The 21,408-nt window shown below is 46.5% G+C and overlaps 1 protein-coding gene across 1 annotated transcript in view; it reads left to right on the top strand.

Annotated features, from left to right (window-relative positions):
• MAP6 (microtubule associated protein 6) overlaps positions 1 to 21,408 on the top strand; it is an 84,647-nt gene that overhangs the window by 45,526 nt on the left and 17,713 nt on the right. The window contains exons 2-3 of the mRNA XM_006074085.4: positions 16,922 to 17,135; positions 19,763 to 19,962. Coding sequence (XP_006074147.3) covers positions 16,922 to 17,135; positions 19,763 to 19,962 — 414 coding nt within the window. The remainder of the gene's footprint in view (positions 1 to 16,921; positions 17,136 to 19,762; positions 19,963 to 21,408) is intronic.

Below are 21,408 nucleotides of genomic sequence, written 5' to 3' on the forward strand. Positions count from 1 at the left end.
ATTATGCCATATTTTTATCTCTAACTCTTACAGAGATTCTTACCAATTAATGGGAAAAAGAAAAATAGACAACTACGTGTTACTTTTACAATCAAAAAAGTAAAGACAAGGGACTTCCCTGGCTGTCCAATGGTTAAGACGCCATGCTTCCACTGTAGGGTCACCTGTGCAACCCCCGATCAGGGAACTAAGATCCCACATGCTGTGCAACCAAAACAAAAACAAAAAAAGCAAAGACAAGAGTACCTGCCTACTTGTTCAGCAACACTGATTGAGTGCATGATGAAATGTTCCAGCCTCCAAACTAAGCACCTGGGTCACAGAGAGGGCTTAGAAGTCCCCATTGTCCTCCCAGGCCTCCCAGATGGTCTTGGAAACAACCAAGAGCATGCTGTGAGCAATCAGACACAGAAGCTGGTACAGAGAAGTCCCAGAGCACCAAAGGAGGCAGGAATCAGTTCTGCAAGATGAGGGGGGATTTGAGGAAAGAGGATGATCCAACTGGATGTTTTAACAGCTTTACTGAAGTATGGTTTACATGACAAATAATTTACCCCTTTTAAGAGTCTGGTTTGATGAGATTTAATGAGTTTGATGAGATTTAATGAGTTTATGCATTAGGGCAAGCAAACAGTGCTAGAATATCACCAGCCCTCCTGCTAGCCAACCGTTGATCATTCTGTTCCTACAGTTTGTCTTTTCTAGGAATTTTATATAAACAAAATCAAACAATGCATTGTATCTCCTGTCTGGCCATTTCATTTAGCATGATATTTTTTGAGATTTCATTCATATTGGTTCATTCCTTATTGTTGCTGAGTATTATTCCCTGGTGTGGGTTTACCATTTTCTTTATTCATTTATTAGTTGTTAAATATTTATGTGGGTTGTTTCCAGCTTTTTTGGCTACCATGAATAACACTGTTATTAACACTTCTGTATCTGTTGTTTGCAGTGTATTTCTCTTTGGTACTTAGAAATAGAATTGCTAGGTCATATGGTGTGTGGCTTCCCTGGTGGCTCAGCGGTTAAGAATCTGCTTGCAAGGCAGGAGCCACAAGAGATACAGGTTTGATCCCTGGGTCAGGAGGATAACATGGAGGAGGCTATGGCAACCCACTCCAGTATTCTTGCCTGGGAAATCCCATGGACAGAGGAGCCTGGCAGGCTACATCCCCTAGGGTTGCAAAGAGTTGGACACGACTAAAGTGAATGAGCACAATGGTGTGTGGCTAACTTAAAAACAATTTTTTTTTTCAAAATAGCTGTACCGTTTTACATTCCCATCAGCAACGGAGGAGCCTGGTGGGCTACAGTCCATGGGGTCGCAAAGAGTCAGACATGACTGAGCAACTTCACTTCACTTCAGCAGTGTATGCAAGATCCAGTTGCTCCTCATTCTTGCCAAAATTTAATGTTGTCAGTGATCTTTATTTTAGCCATTCTAGTGAGTGTGCAGTGGTATTTCACTGTGGCTTTAATTTGTATTTCCCTACAAATTGTGGTGTTGAACAAATTTTCATGTACTTATTTGCCATTTGTATGTCTTCTTTAGTAAAGTGTCTATCAGTAGGTTTCCCATTTTAAAATTGGGTTGTCTGTCCTTTTACTATAAGAGATCTGTATATATTCTAGATACAGATTGTTTTTTTAACCAGATACGTGTTTTGCATTATTTTTCTCTCAGACTCTGATTTGTCTTTTCCTTGCCTTAATAGTGTCTTTTGAAGAGTAAAAATGTTTAATTTTGATGAACTGAATTTATCTTTTTATATTTTATTGTTTTTTGGCTTTTGTGTCATATCTAAGAAATCTTGGTCTACTCCAAAGTCATAAGATTTTCTTCCATGTTTTCTTTATGGAGTTGTATCATTTTAGAGTTTACCTTTAGTTTAGGTCTATGGCATCCTAGAAACTGACCTAGAATTTCATCTGGCTCCATTCTAATTAATTTTTGTATGTAGTATAAGGCAATGATTGAGGTTAATTTTCTTTCCATATGGACACCCAGTTTTCCTGGAACCATTTATTAAAAAGACTATCCTCTCCTCCATTGATTTGTCTTGGCACCTTTGTCGAAAACAAATTTGTGAATAGTAGTATGATGATAAATATTTAGCAACTAACTTCCTGGGGAAAAGAAAGGGCTTAATTTGTAGTATTGGCCAATTTCCTAGTATGAATACATTCACATAGCTAATTTCAAGCTACCAAAAATTTAACAATCAGCTCACCAAATTTCTGAAAATTTGACAGTGAGCTCTGTGAGTTAAGATAGGTCAACTTCAACACACTAATGTATACAAAGATCAGTTTCTGAACTTTCTATTTTGTTTGTGGATCTATGTCTCCATCTTTGTGCCAGAAGCACACTTGATTACTGTAGCTTCATAAAAAGTTTTAAAATAAGGAAATAGCAATACTCACTTTGTTTCTCTTTCTCAAAAAAATTGTATAAATTCGAGGTCTCCAGTATTTCTATATCGATTTTAAAATCAGATCATTTTCCACAAAAAGTCTTGCTGGGATCTTAGTAAGATTTGCTTTGAATTTACAGATCAATTTCTAGAATGCCATCTTAGCAATATTGAATCTTCCAATTTAAGAACATTGTGTAGGTCTTCATTTGTGTAGGTCTTCAATTTCTCTCAGCAATGTTAGGTAGTGTTCAGTGTTCAGGCATTGCACTTCTTTTGTTGAATTTGTTCCAGAGTATTTTATTCTTTCTGATGCTGTTGTGAATGGATTTTTAATTTTTCATTTTCTTACTGTCTGTGACTAAGTCTGTAGGAAGATAGTTAATTTTTGTATATTGAGTGTGTATTCAGTAACCCTGCTAAACTCATTCATTTGTTCTAGAACTTTTTGTGGTTTCCTGAGGATTTTCTAAATGCCAGTTAATGTTATATGCAAATAGTGATAATATTACTTCTTTTCTAATCTGTATGCGTTTAATTTCTTTATCTTTTTTTATTATACTGGCTATTGACTCCACTGTAATGTTGAATAAAAATAATGACAGTGGGCAACCTTATCTTACTCTAGATCTTAGGGGGAAAGCATTAAGTCTTTCACCATTGAGTATGACGGTAGTTGTAGTGTTTCTGTAGATGTCCTTTATTAGGCTGAGGAAATTTCCTTCTATTCCTAGTTTACAGAGTTTTTTAATCATGAAAAGGTGTTAGATTTTGTCTAGTGTTTTCTCTGTATCTATTAAAAATGATCATATGATTTCTGTTCTTTATTCTATGAAAATGACGTATTACATAATTTATTTTTTTGTATGTTAAACTGAACTTGCATTCCTGGGATAAACCTCACTTGTTAATGCTGCTTTAACTTTTTTATATATATTGCTGGGTTTGATTTGATAATCTTTTGTTAACTGTTTTGATATCTATATTCAAGAGTAATGTTAGCCTGTAGTTTTCTTATAATGTGTTTCACTGGGTTGGTATCAGGGTAATGCCTGATTTTACCCATCTTAAAATGAGTTGGGAAGTGTTCTCTCTTCCTCTATTTTTAAAAAAGATTGTTAGGATGGATATTTATTTTTTCCTTAATGTTTGATAGAATTCAACAATGTGAATTTTAATTCTAATGTTTGATAGAAAAATCACCAGGCATTTGGATTTTCTTTGTGAGAAGATTTAAAATTACCAATTCAGTTTCTTTACTTGAAATACATTTATTTAGATTTTCTATTTCTTTTTGAGTCAGTTTTTGTGATTTTCATCTTTCTCAGAACTTGTCCATTCCATCTATATTGTCAAGTTTATTGAAATAAAGTTGTTCTTAGTATTTCCTTATAATAGAGCTACACTTTAAAGAGTAAATTTGCATAGATCTCAAAAAGTTATAAAATGATATCTTCAGCATCAGCTTTATTTTTTAAAAAAGATTTACAAATCCCTCCTATACAGAGAACAAGGAATAAGGAAACATATTTATCAAGCATTTCAGTAGGTATATCATACAAGGTGTATCAACCACTTTTTATAGATCATCTCATGGGAGTGTTCCCCCAGAATTCTAGGTTTACCCAGAAGGAGGCAGCACTCTTTCCCCACTTTTGGGACAACTCTAAGGGTTCCCATTTCCTATCCTAGGAACCATCTTTCTGCTAGTAATAGACACGGGTCCTTGGGGACACAGCCATCCAGAAGACAGCAGCCTCAACCAGACAACTGTGATCTTGCAGCACAACTACCCCTGCATTTCTGCCACCAATAAATCAAGATAATAATGCAAACATGGGAGTAAGGGATCGAGGAGGGAGTTACCTGTAATTTTCTCACAGTCTCTCATCTAGCTCTTCTTCTTTTTTGCGTGAGGCGTATTTGTGTGTATGCTTACCTTCACCACCAAGCTTTCTCACTCTGCCAACTGTAAGTTTCTTATTTTGCACCCTTTTTCTTCCCTACAGTTCCTAGCATAGATACTGCAATCTGAATTTGTATAGAAACAAATGTTTGACTCCTAGTTCGAGCAGTTTTCACTTTTATCTATCTGTATTCTAAATTATGGGCTTTCCTGGTAGTTCAGTGGTAAAGAATCCACCTACCAATGAAGGAGACGCAGGTTTGATCCCTGGGTTGGGAAGATCCCCTGAAGAAGGAAATGGCAACCCATTCTAGTATTCTTGCCTGGGAAATTCTGTGGGGAGAGAAGACTGGTGGTCTACAGTCCATGGGATCGCAAAAGAGTCAGACAGGACTTAGAGACTGAACAACAACTCGTGATTATATACAGTTCATGCACGTGTCTTTATGTGAGGCACTGTTTCCCAGGTGCACAGGGGCCTGTGAGCCCCGCTCAGCCCATGACAGACCGAGATGGCAGTGACCTGCAGAATGAGCCATTTACCTATCGAGGGGACCCACGTCCCAACACTTGTTTTTGCCAACTGATGTCCATGCCAGATATTTCCATGTAAGAGAAAGGAGGATTCTTTTCCTTTCATTCTCTGTTCACATTAGATTAGCTTCCAACTTTACATACTGACAATTTATTTTTTGCCCAGTGTGTGCTTTCCTTGTTTTAGAAAGCCATCGTACACAGTGTTGCGCATGCATACCAGATCTTAATGGGTAAGAAGAGCAATCTTAAATGATTAGAATGTTGGCGTTCTCCATAAGAGTCCCTTTTCTTCCTTTCACACAAAAGAAACTGAAAGATGCATGAAGCACATATACCTGCATAGATCATGACACCCCTCTCTTGACCCAGACATCTCTGGCTGGAAGAAGCGACCATCCACTCCCCTCTGGAAGAAGAGAACTTCTAAGCCTCCTGCCACCCTCTAGGCTCAGGTATATTCATTTCTTTTTCATCTACAAATCCTGCATCCTTTATCCAACTCCTGACAATAGCTTGGCAACCAACATCACTCACTGACTGCCTCTGTCAGAGTTCAAGAAGGAGCCCGCTTCCCTTCTAGAACACTTTAATATAACAAGTGTAGACGTGATTTTTGAACGAAGACAGTGTTTCCATGACAACACAAATCACTGATGTGCATCCACGGGAAGATTTCAAACCATTAAGATTGTAAAGTGCGGTTTTCTTTCCTCATAAAGCAGTTGAGGAATGTTGTTGAGAATTCCGTTGTCAAGAGAATGGAGAAAGAATTCTCTTTCCCAAGGACTTAGGACACATAATAAATAAATCTGAGCTTATGGGCAGAGAAGTAGAATTTATATTTGATTGTAGTTGGGAATAATCTATTATTCTGCCTTCACTTCTGCTAAGAAGTGGTTTATACCAATTAACGCATGTATATATTCTTCACAGCTGTAAAACTGTCCTTCTATAATTCTCTTCCATTGTTTCTTGTAAACATCAGGCTTTTCCACATGAGAAACGAAGGTCTAGCCTCTATTCTCTTCTTGTACAATGTCTCTGCAAGGCCAAATCCTCCCTGCATTCCCCAGACGCCTTCCCTCCCCCTTCCTCTTTTGGGACCTGGCTTCATCAATCACCCAGCTCCCGCCTGTCTTCCGTCTCTCCCTCTGTAATTGCTCTTTCAATATCTCCGCTTGAATCACTGCAGGAAAATGTGCTTAAGTGGAACAGGGCCTTAAGAAGTGAACATCTGCTTATAGTGGACCCTCCGTATTGGAAATTCAATTAATCAGGCATTCGTTGAATGCCACTTTGTTTGAGTTTAACATGAAATGCATTCAGAATGAATCATTTAAAATGAAACGAAATCGCCACTGGGAGCTTCTGTCCACATTTTGTGCATTTCGGGCACTGGACTGCTGGCTGCAGTGGTCAGAAGAAAACAATAGCCTTGACGGATGTTTGATGTCTGTGTAATTGTTAGACCTCCCCAGTGACTGCAAGGTCAGTGAGGCAGAAGCAGCATCTGGCTTTCACACTGTGTTTCCAGCTCCGTGACTGGAAGGGAGAAGACGTGCCATCATTTTTCTTGAACACGTGACTCTGTAATGAAAACCAAATACATTAGTATATAATTATCCACCATAGATTTGGTAATTCTGACATTCAGGCCTTCTACAACTAATGCGTTCTCATTTAAACCCTCATCAATCCTGTGAAACAGGCTCTGTCCAAGAGTTTCCAGATGAGCTCACTGAGCTGCAGAGCAGATGAGGGGCTGATGGAGAGTGCTGAGATGGCACCCCAGTTTACTTCATTCTAGAGCCTGTGCTCTTGCCACGGAACCACCCTCTCTGTTCTTCTCTGGTCGCTATGCTTGTTCCCGCCTCCCTGACCTCCCTACCTGTGCTTCCCTGAGCCCTGCATGTGCTGTGTGCACTGAGGCATCGTTTTCTCCCGTGAGTGCCTGAGTTTCTTTGTTTCTGCTTGTGACCATGCTCTGAGGCACGTTATTTCTTAACCAACTTCGCTGCATCGGAGGCTTTCCTACCTCTAGTGAAGGCTGCAAAATGTTCTCCTTCAGGTTCTTACAACCCAAGCAATGCGGGAACCCTGGGTTCGATCCCTGGGTTGGGAATATCCCCTGGAGAAGGGACTGGCAACCCACTCCAGTATTCTTGCCTGGAGAATTCCATGGACAGAGGAGTCTACAGTCCATAGGGTCGCCAAGAGTTGGACATAAGTGAACGACTGATGCTAACACTAAGGCAAGAGTGTTGAGGAATTTGTGGACATACTGTGGGAAGTGGTATAGAGGCCATGAGATGCTTGTGTAGCAACTTTATCTCCCCTCCCCAGCAGGGGCAACCCAGGGACTTCGTGTTCAGCTTTTCACAGGGGTGAGGTGGAGGCGGCATTCTGAATCCCTTTCCAGGGCACACTGAGGGTTACACACAGAGGGAGATACAGTCCTGACATTCAGCGGAGGCACAATCTGGGAGGGAAGGAAGATGTCTCCACAGGGAGCCTAGGACAAGCTGGAGCACAGTCAGCGCTACCAAGAGGTGAAGGTCAGAGGAGGCAGGCTGGATTCGGCAATGAAACTGGGAACTCCCTAGAGGGGAGCACACTGGAGTCTGGCACGGAAGGTCATGCAAAGCTTCAGCGACTGGAGATGTGGAGGGAATGGTGTGCCAGGAAGGGGAACAGCATGGCAGGAGAACACAGTCTGTGTCTGGGGATATGGGGCCATGGTGTCCTCCCAGGCAGTGATGGTCCCCTTGGCACAGGGTCCCTATGAGGACTGCATAGGACAGTGCAGTCTAAGGGCATTACAAGGTGCCTGGCATGCAGAAGACGCTCACTCACTGATGGAACAGATGAAGATAAAGGAAGCTGGAAGGGTCACCTCAGGCCACATCATCAGATCAGATCGGATCAGATCAGTCGCTCAGTCGTGTCCAACTCTTTGCGACCCCATGAATCACAGCACGCAAGCCTCCCTGTCCCTCACCTACTCCCGGAGTTCACTCAGACTCACGTCCACCAAGTCAGTGATGCCATCCAGCCATCTCATCCTCTGTCGTCCCCTTCTCCTCCTGCCCCCAATCCCTCCCAGCATCAGAGTCTTTTCCAATGAGTCAACTCTTCGCATGAGGTGGCCAAAGTACTGGAGTTTCAGCTTTAGCATCATTCCTTCCAAAGAAATCCCAGGGCAGATCTCCTTTAGAATGGACTGGTTGGATCTTCTAGCAGTCCAAGGGACTCTCAAGAGTCTTCGCCAACACCACACTTCAAAAGCATCAATTCTTGGTGCTCAGCCTTCTTCACAGTCCAACTCTCACATCCATACATGACCACAGGAAAAACCATAGCCTTGACTAGATGGACCTTTGTTGGCAAAGTAATGTCTCTGCTTTTGAATATGCTATCGAGGTTGGTCATAACTTTCCTTCCAAGGAGTAAGCGTCTTTTAATTTCATGGCTGCAATCACCATCTGCAGTGATTTTGGAGCCCCAAAATATAAAGTCTGACACTGTTTCCACTGTTTCCCCATCTATTTCCCATGAAGTGGTGGGACCGGATGCCATGATCTTCGTTTTCTGAATGTTGAGCTTTAAGCCAACTTTTCACTCTCCACTTTCACTTTCATCAAGAGGCTTTTGAGTTCCTCTTCACTTTCTGCCATAAGGGTGGTGTCATCTGCATATCTGAGGTTATTGAGATTTCTCCCGGCAATCTTGATTCCAGCTTGTGTTTCTTCCAGTCCAGCGTTTCTCATGATGTACTCTGCATAGAAGTTAAATAAACAGGGTGACAATATACAGCCTTGACAAACTCCTTTTCCTATTTGGAACCAGTCTGTTGTTCCATGTCCAGTTCTAACTGTTGCTTCCTGACCTGCATACGAATTTCTCAAGAGACAGATCAGGTGGTCTGATATTCCCATCTCTTTCAGAATTTTCCACAGTTTATTGTGATCCACACAGTCAAAGGCTTTGGCATAGTCAATAAAGCAGAAATAGATGGTTTTCCTGGAACTCTCTTGCTTTTTCTATGATCCAGCGGATGTTGGCAATTTGATCTCTGGTTCCTCTGCCTTTTCTAAAACCAGCTTGAACATCAGGAAGTCCACGGTTCACATATTGCTGAAGCCTGGCTTGGAGAATTTTGAGCATTACTTTACTAGCGTGTGAGATGAATGCAATTGTGCGGTAGTTTGAGCATTCTTTGGCATTGCCTTTCTTTGGGATTGGAATGAAAACTGACCTTTTCCAGTCCTGTGGCCACTGCTGAGTTTTCCAAATTTGCTGGCATATTGAGTGCAGCACTTTCACAGCATCATCTTTCAGGATTTGGAATAGCTCAACTGGAATTCCATCACTTCCACTAGCTTTGTTCGTAGTGATGCTTTCTAAGGCCCACTTGACTTCACATTCCAGGATGTCTGGCTCTAGGTGGGTGATCACACCATCGTGATTATCTGGGTCGTGAAGATCTTTTTTGTACAGTTCTTCTGTTCCCAAGGTCCTAAAGGACCAAGTTCCCAGCTTAGGGCCCTTCTGATTGCCACGTGTCATGATTTCTCAGGATGATATGCAGGACAACTGCATCATCCTGAGAAATCATGACACGTGGCAACCAGAAGGGCCCTCAGCTGGGAACTTGGTCCTTCAGGACCCTGGGAACAGCTAAGGTGTTTCCAGAGGGGAGCAGTGTGCCCACAGCTGAGCTGGAGTCAGGTTTACCCTGCAGCGTGTCTCATGTGGGTCAGAATGAGGAGACAGGGACCAGGATTCCGATGCTAGGTCCAGGGAGAGAGAAGAGGTGCTGAGGGCCCAGGTGAGGTGGCAGAGGGGCTGGACAGGAGAAGGTGAAGGTAGGGTGTCCGTTGACCCCTTTAAAAACTTCACCTGGTTAGCATGATCTAAAAGCCCTGCTTCAGCAGTCACTCTGGACATGACCAGGCTGGGATTTAAAAGTCCCAGGAGCAGGTCAGGAAAATCTTGTTTCCCCCTGAGACAGCATGCTCTGGGCCTGCTCTGCCATCCCTGGGTAGAGCCTGGGGACCAGCCCAGGCTTTCTCCATAGGCTTTCCTAGCACATGGAGCCATCAGCAGCATCCTTTAAGGAGTCCTTAAGCCCAGATCTGAGCACGGTAGTGGATCCACTTCTCTGTGCAGCTGACCCACCATGGAGAAACATCATAATCCCAAATCCTCTCTGCCCCTTCAGAGATTATTAGGACATCAGTCATGCACTGACCCTCCAGTAATGGGGTCCATCTGGGGGTCTGCTATGGCGGGCACAGGGCACCCTTGGCAAAGCGATTGGATCATCCTGTCCCCGTGACTTCCTTACATCCCGATACAGGAAAAGCTGTGGATGAGGAACAACTCCAGGAGGCCAGGGCAGCAGCCAGCCGATGGGGGGAGGAGGGGCGCCCTCCCAGTTTACCCAGAGTCTTGCTGCAGTGTGCACCAGATGGGCTGAAGAGCAGTGCTTTCTTGTGTTTACTGCCAGGAGCTAGTGGTGGGTTACACAGCCATCCCCAAGTGCAGGGAAGCAGACACAAGAAGGCCTTTGAGTCAGGCAGACTGCACTCCAGTAACTGCCTCACCGCATACCAGCTTCTACTGACTTGGCGTCCCTTCCCTTTGCTCTGTTCTCAGTTCCCCATACTCTGCATGGGGTAAATAACAGTGACCACTCATGGTGTTCAAAGGCTAAAGCAGGATTAGATTTTTAAAGGGCTCAGCCTTTTAATAAGTAGGTGTTGGGCAAGTGTTTGTTAAGCTTTCTTCTCCTTACCTGCCTTGAGTCTCGGCTGCTCCTGCTGCCCCCAGTCAGCCCCTTTCCCACCAGGGCAGCTTCACTCAGTGGGCTGCTGGGTGCCTCCCGTCCATCTAGGGAGGATGAAGTCTATGCAAGCTGGGTGACTTCGCATGTTCACCCTAGGAAGGGAAAAGGACTTAAGATCTGCAGTTCATGGGTTTTAGGGGAGGTGGTTTAAGCAATAATCTGCCTGCAATGCAGGAGACCCAGGTTAAATCCCTGAGTTGGGAAGATCCCCTGGAGAAGGAAATGACAACCTACTCCAGTATTCTTGCCTGGGAAATCCCACAGACAGAGGATCCTGGCAGGATACGATCCATGGGATCGCAAAGTCAAATACAAATGAGCAACTAACGCTTTAAGTAATAATAGAAGCCCTACATATAAGCAGCTTTCACAAGTCTCTGCAGTAGAACAGAACACTTGATTTTCTTTGATCCTCCAAATATTTCTTGGATGTTTTGCTGTGCTTTGCAGGGCAGCAGGGAAACACAGATAACAGAGCTCAGTACCTGGTACAAAGGGCCTCCGGCGAAGGCAGGAGCCACGCTGGTGAGGCCGTCATCATTTCAGCATGATGAACACTAGATAGAAGTCTCTGATGTTCTCTTGTCTCCAAGGAGCAAGCACTGCCCCATTTGGGTGGACAGGAAGGGCTCAGAGGAGGGCCAGGAGCTGACCAGAAAGGAACTCCACTAACAGCTGTTTCTAGTAAATGCCTGCTGCTGCTGCTGCTGCTGCTGCTAAGTCACTTCAGTCATGTCCGACTCTGTGCGACCCCATGACGGCAGCCCACCAGGCTCCCCCGTCCCTGGGATTCTCCAGGCAAGAACACTGGAGTGGGTTGCCATTTCCTTCTCCAATGCATGAAAGTGAAAAGTCAAAGTGAAGTTGCTCAGTCGTGTCTGACTCTTAGCAACCCCATGGACTGCAGCCCACCAAGCTCCTTGGTCCATGGGATTTTCCAGGCAAGAGTACTGGAGTGGGGTGCCATTGCCTTCTCTGAGTAAATGCCTACTGAATGCCAAACCCTTCAGTCTTACAAAGAATATAGGAAAGACATGGAGTATGGCTCTGAATGATGGCCCAGGGTGAGGGAAGGGCCCTGGCAGGGAGGTGGGGACTGGGGTCCTCACCCAGCCAGGCCCCTAACCTGCAGTCTGCCATAGGAAAAGTTAAAGAATATGGCTCTATAGCCATGCAAATGAGACTGGACTTGAAGGAGAGTTCTGTTCTGAATTTTCTCTTAAGCATCTTATCTCCCAAGAGAGACAAATGGAATCATAAAAGAATTAAAGCATCGTGAGACTGCTAGGTAACCACAGAGTCAAACAGTACAGTACAGGCCCCAGGAGCCAAGAACTGGGAGACTTTGGACTGAGAAATCCAGGAGGGGTTCCTGGAAGAGGAGAGCCCTGAACTGGGCCTTGAAGAATAAAACTGGGAGAGTCCACGAGGAGGGGATACTGTCGGTGGAGGAATAGGAACAGTGAGTCACCTCGCTCAGCAGTGTTCAGTGGCTCCCCAGGCCTCAAACAAGCATCCCGACGTGGCATTCCAGGCTCTGGGGCCTGCTCCCAGCTCCTGCCCACCCAGTCACCTTGCCATCCCTCCAAGAGCCCCACCCGCCTACTCCCTGAGCACATCACCTGCCCTCTGAACCTGTCCCATACACCTCACTGCTGCCCGATTCCCCCCACCCACTTCTCCATCTGCATCTTTCAGTGCCCCCTTCCCCACCTGACCCCTTAGAACAGAGCATCTTTTACCCTCTCTCCTTCTGGACTCTGTCCCATTTGCTTCATTCTGGTTTTCCTTGGGATCCCACATGGACAAACCCTGACTCACTAAACTGTAGAGACCTCTACCTTGGCTTCCTCCTCTCTGTGGGCCACGTGCCATGCCATGGCTGGAGTTTAGCAAATGCCAAACAAATGAGTGAGTGAGTGAACAAGTGGAAATCTAGTTGCACAGAAAGGGGAATTGATGTTTACAGGGAACCATGAGACTCATGGCAAGAGACACTAGATGTGACTGACCTGGGTGAGTGGCCCACAGTGCTCTGGGTGGAGCATGTGAGGGCCAGAGGAGCACAGGTATTCTCTGTCCAGTCTGTGTCATATAAAGCCTCCAGGGCATTGCAGACAGCAGGCCCGACCCTGCCCAGGCGGGGGCCTCGGCACGCTGCAGCTCCAGCACATCATCCAAGTGCAGTGGGAACGAGGTGGGCTGTGGGGCCCGACTGACCTGGGCTGAGAATCAACTCCGCTATTTGCCAGCTGTGTGGCTATGCAAGCCACTTAACCTCTCTGAGCCTTGGTGACCCTCTTTCATAAAAGGAAAAATAATACTACCTCCTTTCAAAGTCATTGTAAGGATTATAGAAAATATACAAAAACAATCTTCCAGCTTATAAGAGGTAACAAATGAATGGTACGTAATTCTTCTTTTATGACATATGATTAGTTGTTCCATGTGTCTGGGGAAGGCTTTGTGGAGGGTTCAAAGAAAGTTCTAGGTAATAAAATTTGGGTTTAAACCTAACAGCCTGTCGTAACTGTGGTGAACTTATTATGAGACTCAGTAACACATCCCACATAGAGATGATGTACCAAAGTTGTTCAAGACCGGGGTTGCCGAGCTGTCCCCTCAAGGACACGTCCCATTGATAATGCTCACAGGGAGACCTTTGCCAGCCACTGCAGAGAGAAAGCTGTGAAGGCCGGCCCAGGAGAGATGACCGAGAAACAGTGCTTAGGGACGGTGTATACCTACCTCAGCCCTCATTCTGTAGCAAGTAGGCAGAGGTGGGAGCAGAGAACCCAGGTTTCTGCCATCATATTTTGGGAGCCAGGTTCTTATTGCTTTGGCTACCGGGAGACCTGGGCCAAGTATCAGGGCTTTGGAACTGAGGGTGGAAGGAAGGAGGGAGGGCCTGACACCTCAGGCAGGTAATAGTGATCAGAGACCCAGCTACAACCCGAGCCAGAGCTGGGCTGTTGTGGAGACAGAATGGCTCAGAAGTCAGGTTGTGGTAATGGGTTGAGTCTACAGAGGCGTAGGGAAGAGGAGTGGAGAAGGAAATGGCAACCCACTCCAGTGTTCTTGCCTGCAGAATCCCAGGGACTGGGGGAGCCTGGTGGGCTGCCATCTATGGGGTCGCACAGAGTCGGACACGACTGAAGTGACTTAGCAGCAGTAGCAGCAGCAGGGAAGAGGAGAGGATCAAAAAGCTCTCTAGAAGCTAAGTAGGTGCTGCCATTAACAGAATCAGGAGGGTCTCAACCCTCCTCCTAAATCCCCTCTCTTCCAAGGTTCCCTGGCTCATGGGAACCTCATCCCCTCACCCCATCCCACAAACCCCCAAATCTCTCTCTGAGCCTGGCCTCCCCCAGCTCAGTGGAGTTCAAGTCCTGCCCATCCCCTCGGCGCTGTGTTCCAAACACCACCCCGCTTCCCAATTCAGGCCTCTGCTTTCCTCCCAGCTCACTGCACAGCCCTCTTGGCCTCCAGCCCCACCCCTCTGCTCTGTCCCCATTCACATTGCTTCCAAAGTTCTCTTCCCCAAAAGGAATCTGGCCACATGCACCTTGAACTCATTTGGCATCTCCCTGTTACAGTCCAGACCATCCCCTCGGCCAGACTGGCAGGAACTTCATGACCTACCCAGCCTCTCATGTCCCCCCCAGGTTTCAGCTCTGTCACCCCACCTTCCCACGCATCCTCCTGGGGGGCTGCGCCTCTTTGTGTGCTCCTCATTCTACCTGGAACCCACCCCTTCTCTCGGTCAGCTCTCTGCCAACCTCTGTGATTCCCTCCAGAACCTGTCCTTCAACTCCCAACCTGGCCCAGGAGCTCCTCCCCTGTGCTCCCAGAACCTTCTCCTACACGGAGCCTCCCTTATTGTCCTCCCATCCCACCCACTCCCACGCCTTGAGCTCAGCATCCTAAGCAGACCTAAGCACTCAGTAAATGTTTAATGAATGAATGAATGGTGGGTGGGTGAGTAAGTGAGAAGGAGCAGCAAGGGAGTCCAAGAAGAGAAGACGACTTGGCAGGGGAGACAGAATGATTTGCTTCAAGGGACGCTGAGTTTGAGTTGGTGGGGGCATCTAGGTGGAGGTCCCAGCTACACTGGAAAGGTGAGCCTGAAGCTTGGGGAAGGTCTGTTAAGAAACTGTAGTCTCTCTGTTGACACGTGAGCCTGTGCCCCTCAGGAGCTCAAATGACCAGTGTGTAGCTCAGTGTTGCCAAACCAGCTGTATCAACTCAGAGAGCCTCAGAGCCTGAAGGACATTATAAGGACATCATCTGGTCAGCCTTTTTTTCTGACAAGTGAGGGAACTAAGACTCAGGGAGGGGAGAAACCTGCTCAGCAGCTACCTAGAGGTAGAGCCAGGGCTAGAATCCACGTGTCTCCACCACAGTCTGAGCGCTCTCTCTACTGTCCCCTGGGGCCTCTTGTTGGTGGCACTCATGTCTGAGCCCCAAAGGAGGGAGTTACCATGAGGATGAGAGAGGGCACTGGAGAACCTAACTCGACAGATAGTACACTGGCTCTTCCTCTCCCACAGCTTCTCAAGGCCCCAAATGAAGGGAAACCTGAAAAAACCTCAGAGCCACAGAGCTTAGGCACTCGATGTCTTGCACTCGATAAACAGGACAGACCCGGTGGCCTCCATCAGCAGCGATATTAATTTCACCCTGTTTTGAACATTGTCACATCTCCTCTCCAGTCCTGCAACAGATCAGAAACCAGGAGAGAGAGTGCTATGAGCAAGCAGCCTGGCACAGTGACTGTAAAAAGCAGCAGATGGTGATCACTGGGGGTAAGAACCATCAGCCACTTACACCAACCCCACCAAGACTCTCCTATACATCATATATCCCAACACAAGTCCTCATGGTGACATCCAGTTGTGTTCAGTACATTTTGCTTATGATCTGCAGGCATTTAGACATTCCATAAGGATTTTCATCTAAAGTGATTGAGATTGTTAAGTTTCAGGCAGCATACAAAAATCAAGCCCTCTGCTATCACGGGGAGGAATAAACTAAGGATTCAGGGTTACAAAATGTCTTCATCACAACAAAGGAAGGGACAGAACTGGCATTTTTTGTTTGGCCACAACCTACCAGGCAGACTGTCCATGTAACAGTCACAGCTCTCTCATCTCACACACAGCAGCATTGGGTCATATGTGCTGAACTCATAAACGACTGAAGATTGAGTCTTCAGCCTCATTTTCAGTTCAGTTCAGTCACTCAGTCATGTCGAACTCTTTGCCACCCCATGGACTGCAGCACGCCAGGCTTCCCTGTCCATTACCAACTCCTGGAGCTTGCTCAAACTCATGTCCATCGAGTTTGGACACCGTCCAACCCTCTCATCCTCTGTCATCCCCTTCTCCTCATGCTTCAATCTTTCCCAGCCTCAGGGTCTTTTCCAGTGAGTCAGTTTTTCGCATCAGGTGGCCAAAGTATTGGAGTGTCAGCTTCAACATCAGTCTTTCCAATGAATATTCAGGACTTATTTCCTTTAGGATGGACTGGTTGGATCTCCTTGCAGTCCAAGGGACTCTCAAGAGTCTTCTCCAACACCACATTTCAAAAGCATCAATTCTTCAACACTCAGCCCTCTTTATGGTCCAACTCTCACATCCATACATGACTACTGGAAAAACCCATAGCTTTGACTAGACAGACCTTTGTTGGCAAAGTAACGTCTCTGCTTTTTACTATGCTGCCTAGGTTTGTCACAGCTTTTCTTCCAAGGAGCAAGTGTCTTTTAATTTCATGGCTGCAGTCACCATCTGCAGTGATTTTTGGAGCCCAAGAAAATAGTCTGTCATGGTTTCCATTGTTTCCCCATCTATTTGCCATGAAGTGATGGGACTGGATCCCATGATCTTAGTTTTTGATCTTTTTTTTTTCTCAGCCTCATTTTAGATATTGTGAAAAGGAGGCCCAAAGATTAGAACTGCTTGTCCACGATCACGCGGTGGGAGCTGGGAGCCTGCACTCTTTCTCTGAGGCTACTGCTGTTGCCACAGTCTACCTTGACTGGGCCAGAAGGAATGCTTACATTTATGCAGGAGGAGAGAGAGGTCACTCTTCAGCCACGCATCAGTCAGAACGACAGGCACTAACAGAGAGCTTGCTGTGCTCGCAGCTCTGAGAGAAGGCCCTGCTGCCAGGTAGAGGATGTATCGAATCACTTAGCTTTTCTTTGATTTGCAGGAATGAATTCAGAGCATGGACGGACATCAAGCCTGTGAAACCCATAAAAGCCAAGCCCCAGTACAAGCCCCCAGATGATAAGATGGCTCATGAGACCAGCTACAGTGCCCAGTTCAAAGGGGAGGCCAATAAGCCAACCCCAGCTGACAATAAGGTCATTGATCGCAGAAGAATACGCAGCCTCTACAGCGAGCCCTTCAAGGAACCTCCAAAGGTGAGACAGATCTTCTGGGGACCCATCAGCAGTCTGACATGGAGGGGTTAATGGTAGCAGAGATGGGGGCGGGGCTACTGCCAACTCTGGTCCTTAACCTTAAAGTCCCTTCTTTCCGTCTTAGCACATAGAGACAGAGTGGCTTCTTACCGGCAAAGTGAAACTGAAAGTTGCTCAGTCCTATCCGACTCTTTGCAACCCCATGAACTATACAGTCCATGGGATTTTCCAGGCCAGAATACTGAAGTGGGTAGCCGTTCCCTTCTCCAGGGGATCTTCCCAACCCAGGGATCAAACCCAGGTCTCCCACATTGCAGGTGGATTCTTTACCAACTGAGCCACAAGGGAACCCCAACCTTAGCTAAATCAAAACGGAATTTCTAAAGGAACATTACCTAAAACAAGGATTCCCAGGTGGGTCAGTGGTAAATTCAGGAGACTGCCAATTCAGGAGATTCAAGAGACGAGGTTTTGATGCCTGAGCCGGGAAAATCCCCTGGAATAGGAAATGGCAACCCGCTCCAGTATCCTTGACTGGAGAGTCCCATGGACAGAGGAGCCTGCTGGGCCACAGTCCATGGGGTCATAAAGAGTAGGACACAACTGAGCGACTGAGCACACATTTCCTAAAATGAAAACAGCTTAAAAACTGTTAGATTTCCAGAGAACTAGCTTCTGATTTTAAGAAACTCAGAAAGAAATGGTAGAAAATCTCACCTGAGCCCTAAACCCCCTTGTCTTAAAATAACTGTGCTTTTGCCCCTGAAGGGCTAGCCCAGACATGGGGGCACCCTCGCCTGACTTCTTTCCCACCCAGCTCCTGCCTCATCCTCTGCTCCAATCACTGGACACTTTCTCACCTCCTGAGTCCCTGAAAATCACCTGCTCTTTCTTATCCTTTCCCTCCATCCAGCAGCAATCCTTAGTCTGTCAGAACCCACCTGTCACATCAGCTGCAAGAAGTGTTCCAAGTAATTTGTTACTATGATGAACAGTTTATGAATGATTTTCGTTTCTAAGGAAGATATAGTGGATTCGGGTGTTTTCCTATGAAGACGATTGTTGTTGTTCAGTCACTAAGTCATGTCTGAGTCTTTGTGACTCCATGGTCTGTAGCACACCAAGCTTTCCTGTCCATCACCATCTCCCAGAGTTTTGCTCAATCTCATGTCCATTGAGTCGGTGATGCCATCCAACAATGCTTTGCCTTATTTGTATCCCAATGTGCAATCATGAGAGGGGAAAAGCCTGTTGGAGATTCTGCTGTTGAGGCTGGAATCACACATGCCATAACTTATTCTATGATATCAAGCCACATGGAATCATGAAAGTATCAGCTCTCCTTTCTATAATAGCAGAAAAAGTCTGAGAACCTATGTAGGCTTTGCTCTGCTTTGACCTAAAGTCTTGCAGTCCAGCGGAGTTTCCTCTTTGGTCCAGAACTGGTTTACAAGTAAGGGAATTACCCAACCTGGTTTGCCTGAACTACTCCAGTTATAACATTAATGGTTCCATATTCCATGAAAGCCCTCAGGCCTAGGCAAGCCAGGATGATCCTATTTATAGGTTGACAGTGACTGAGAGCCCCTGAACCTCATTGAGTGGATGACCCAGCTGGTAAGGCCCCGCATCGTCTCTGTCCCCCTTCTACAGATGAAGTGGGACTGAGATGTAGGGTTGGCTCTGGACAAAAGAAGATTCGAGTGGAGGAAGGAGGAAAGATTGGGGAAAGGAAATCCAGAGATGGATGGGAGGAGAGTAACATATTGGGGGATCATATCCAGTGGCCCAGAATTCTTGAGAAAGAAAAGCCACAGCTGTCTTCTAGGAATCGGGGGGAAGAACTAGCAGAGAAAACTTGGGGAGAGCAAAGTGGGCTTGAACGGCAGCTCTGGAGAAGACCAACTGGGGAGCCAGCCAGAGAGAAGGAGGGGACGCTGGGCAGTGCTGAAGGCCTCGCTGGGCGAGACTGCCTGCCCAAGCCTCTCAGTGAGGACGTCTGTCCACTGGAGCTCAGAAACAGGGAAGATCGGCTGCTGCTGTGAATGAAAGACCAGAATCCTGATGTCTTCCATCAACAAAGGTTGATTTCTTATTACCATGTGTCCACCGTGGGTGGGCTGCAGCTCTCCATGTCCACACCCCTTCAGGCTGAAACTCAGGGTGAGCAGCGGCCTCTCTGTGGCAGAGGAAAGGAGTAAGTTGGGAAGCGTGGGCCGACCCCTGGCCTTTTGCCTGGAGGGGGACTCCTCACCTCTGCTCCATTTCATTGACTAAAGCCACTCCCGGGCCTGCCTAAGTTGAGCAGGATAGTGAGGTACAGTCTTCCCACGGGGAGGGGCAGCAGCCCAGAAATACAATCCAGTGCCTTGGAGGGGAATGGGGGCCAGAGCTGGCATCAGAAGCCAGAGTGGCTAGCAAGAGGGCAGCTAGAACGGGGGACCAGGGGCTCCAGGTGAGAGATGCCAGGTGACCAGGCTTCAGCAAAGGGGCTTTACATGCCATGCTTCTCAGAGTCCTGTGCTTTCATTAAGGTTATCTTTCCACTAATTACATCTTCTCTCCAAATTCTCCCTCCAAATCCCGCCCCCTCTGTGTTTCTGTTTGCGGTCTGTCTCTCCGTGCAGGTGGAGAAACCTAGTCTCCAGAGTTCCAAAGCAAAAAAGACCTCAGTGAGCCATAAGCCCCCGAGGAAGGCCAAAGACAAGCAGGGGGCATCGGGCCGGGCATCCAAGAAGAAGAGCGCGGAGGGTGCGCGCACCGCCCCGCCCACCGCCGACAAGGAGCAGAGCGCAGAGATGAACAATAAGCTGGCTGAGGCTAAAGAGTAATGCACTGCACTTCTCTTTCTTCTTCTCTTCTTTTTCCTTTTTTTTTTTTTTCTTTCACTAATCAACAAAAAAGGCCACAAAATTGATTAGAGACTTCCCGTCTGCATGGGTCCTTAGTGTTCTAGGAGTTCTTTGGTTTCTCTGATCAGGGGATCCTGCTCAGAGACCAGGCGACCTGCCTCCTGTCCAGATCTAGACAGGGCCACGCCACGGGGCCCCTGGACCCGTCAGCGGCTGACTCGCAGGGCAGTGCCTCCCTCCGGGCAGGGGCAGGCACGCCTGGTGAGGCAGGTGGGAGGACACCAGAGGAACTGTCCTGATGCTTCGACATGAATGTGGCGCATCCTCCTCCTGTTCCTCCCCAGCATCTGTGCCGGTGATCAATTTTGAACTTAGGTAAAGGTGTTCTCCAAAATTCGCAGAGTTATCATGTGCTATAGAAGCTTGACTTGGGCTTCAGCAATTGACAAGATTTGTGGAAATAGTTTTTAAAAAAACAACAAAAAAAATGTTTTTGGCCTTAATCTCAATAAAATGCATTGTATTTGTTAAGTAATTTTTTCATAGACTCTTTTGCTTAAAACAGATGACTACGTTTAGTTTCCTATCAGTGGGCTTTAAACTCTATGCTGAGTAGGAGATGTGCCACTGATGACCAAAACAAGGCCAGGGCAAAATAGTTAGGTGTCATCGGTACCCTCCAGACATCATAGGAAGGTGACAGAAGTCAGACTGTTTTCCTGTTAACCCCCAGCCTATCCAGTGCTGCTGATTTTGCAAAGTGACTGGTTACAGGGGACTGGAGGAAGGAAGTTCAAGGTGTAACGATAGTGTATTTAGAATGTGGCTTTCTTGCTTCTGAGAAACACACAGCAGGAAGCAGACATAGCGGCTACTGTGTCAATGGTTACTGTCCCTGCCTGGACTGTTCTTGCTCTGTTTCTTAGAGAGGACGGAACGTGCTGAACTTCAGGTTCTGGGAGATTTCTGTGACTTAGCCTAAGACGAGGAGCGTTCCCTGCTCGGTGATTAGCAAGCGTCTTTTTTTTTACCTCATTCCTGAAGAAAAGCAGCTCTCCCTGTATTGTGTGTCTTGTGTCTGTGTGGCCAAAGCAGCCAGGGCTGGCAGTGCCACCCCAGCTGTGCTTGACTTGTGTTGTGGGCATTAGTCAGGGAGTCGTGGAAAGACCCCATATACCTACCGGAACAATTACATTTGCAAACCGCATGGCGTGTACGTTCCTTTGTATCCTTTATTTCTCATGTATGCAGGGTGCTTCCTGTCACCAGCATTCTGAAATTGCTGGGGCCTCTTCAGGAGTACTTTTGTTTTGTCCTGAAAGCGGTGAAGAGTGAAGTCCTCACAGTTCCCTACCTCAGAAGTCCCTTTAGGTCCTTCAGGTTGGGGGAAATAGAGCCTCCACAAGCTCTCTCATATTCTG

This window comes from Bubalus bubalis, chromosome 16 (genome assembly GCF_019923935.1).
Source record: "Bubalus bubalis isolate 160015118507 breed Murrah chromosome 16, NDDB_SH_1, whole genome shotgun sequence".
Lineage (NCBI taxonomy): Eukaryota > Metazoa > Chordata > Mammalia > Artiodactyla > Bovidae > Bubalus > Bubalus bubalis.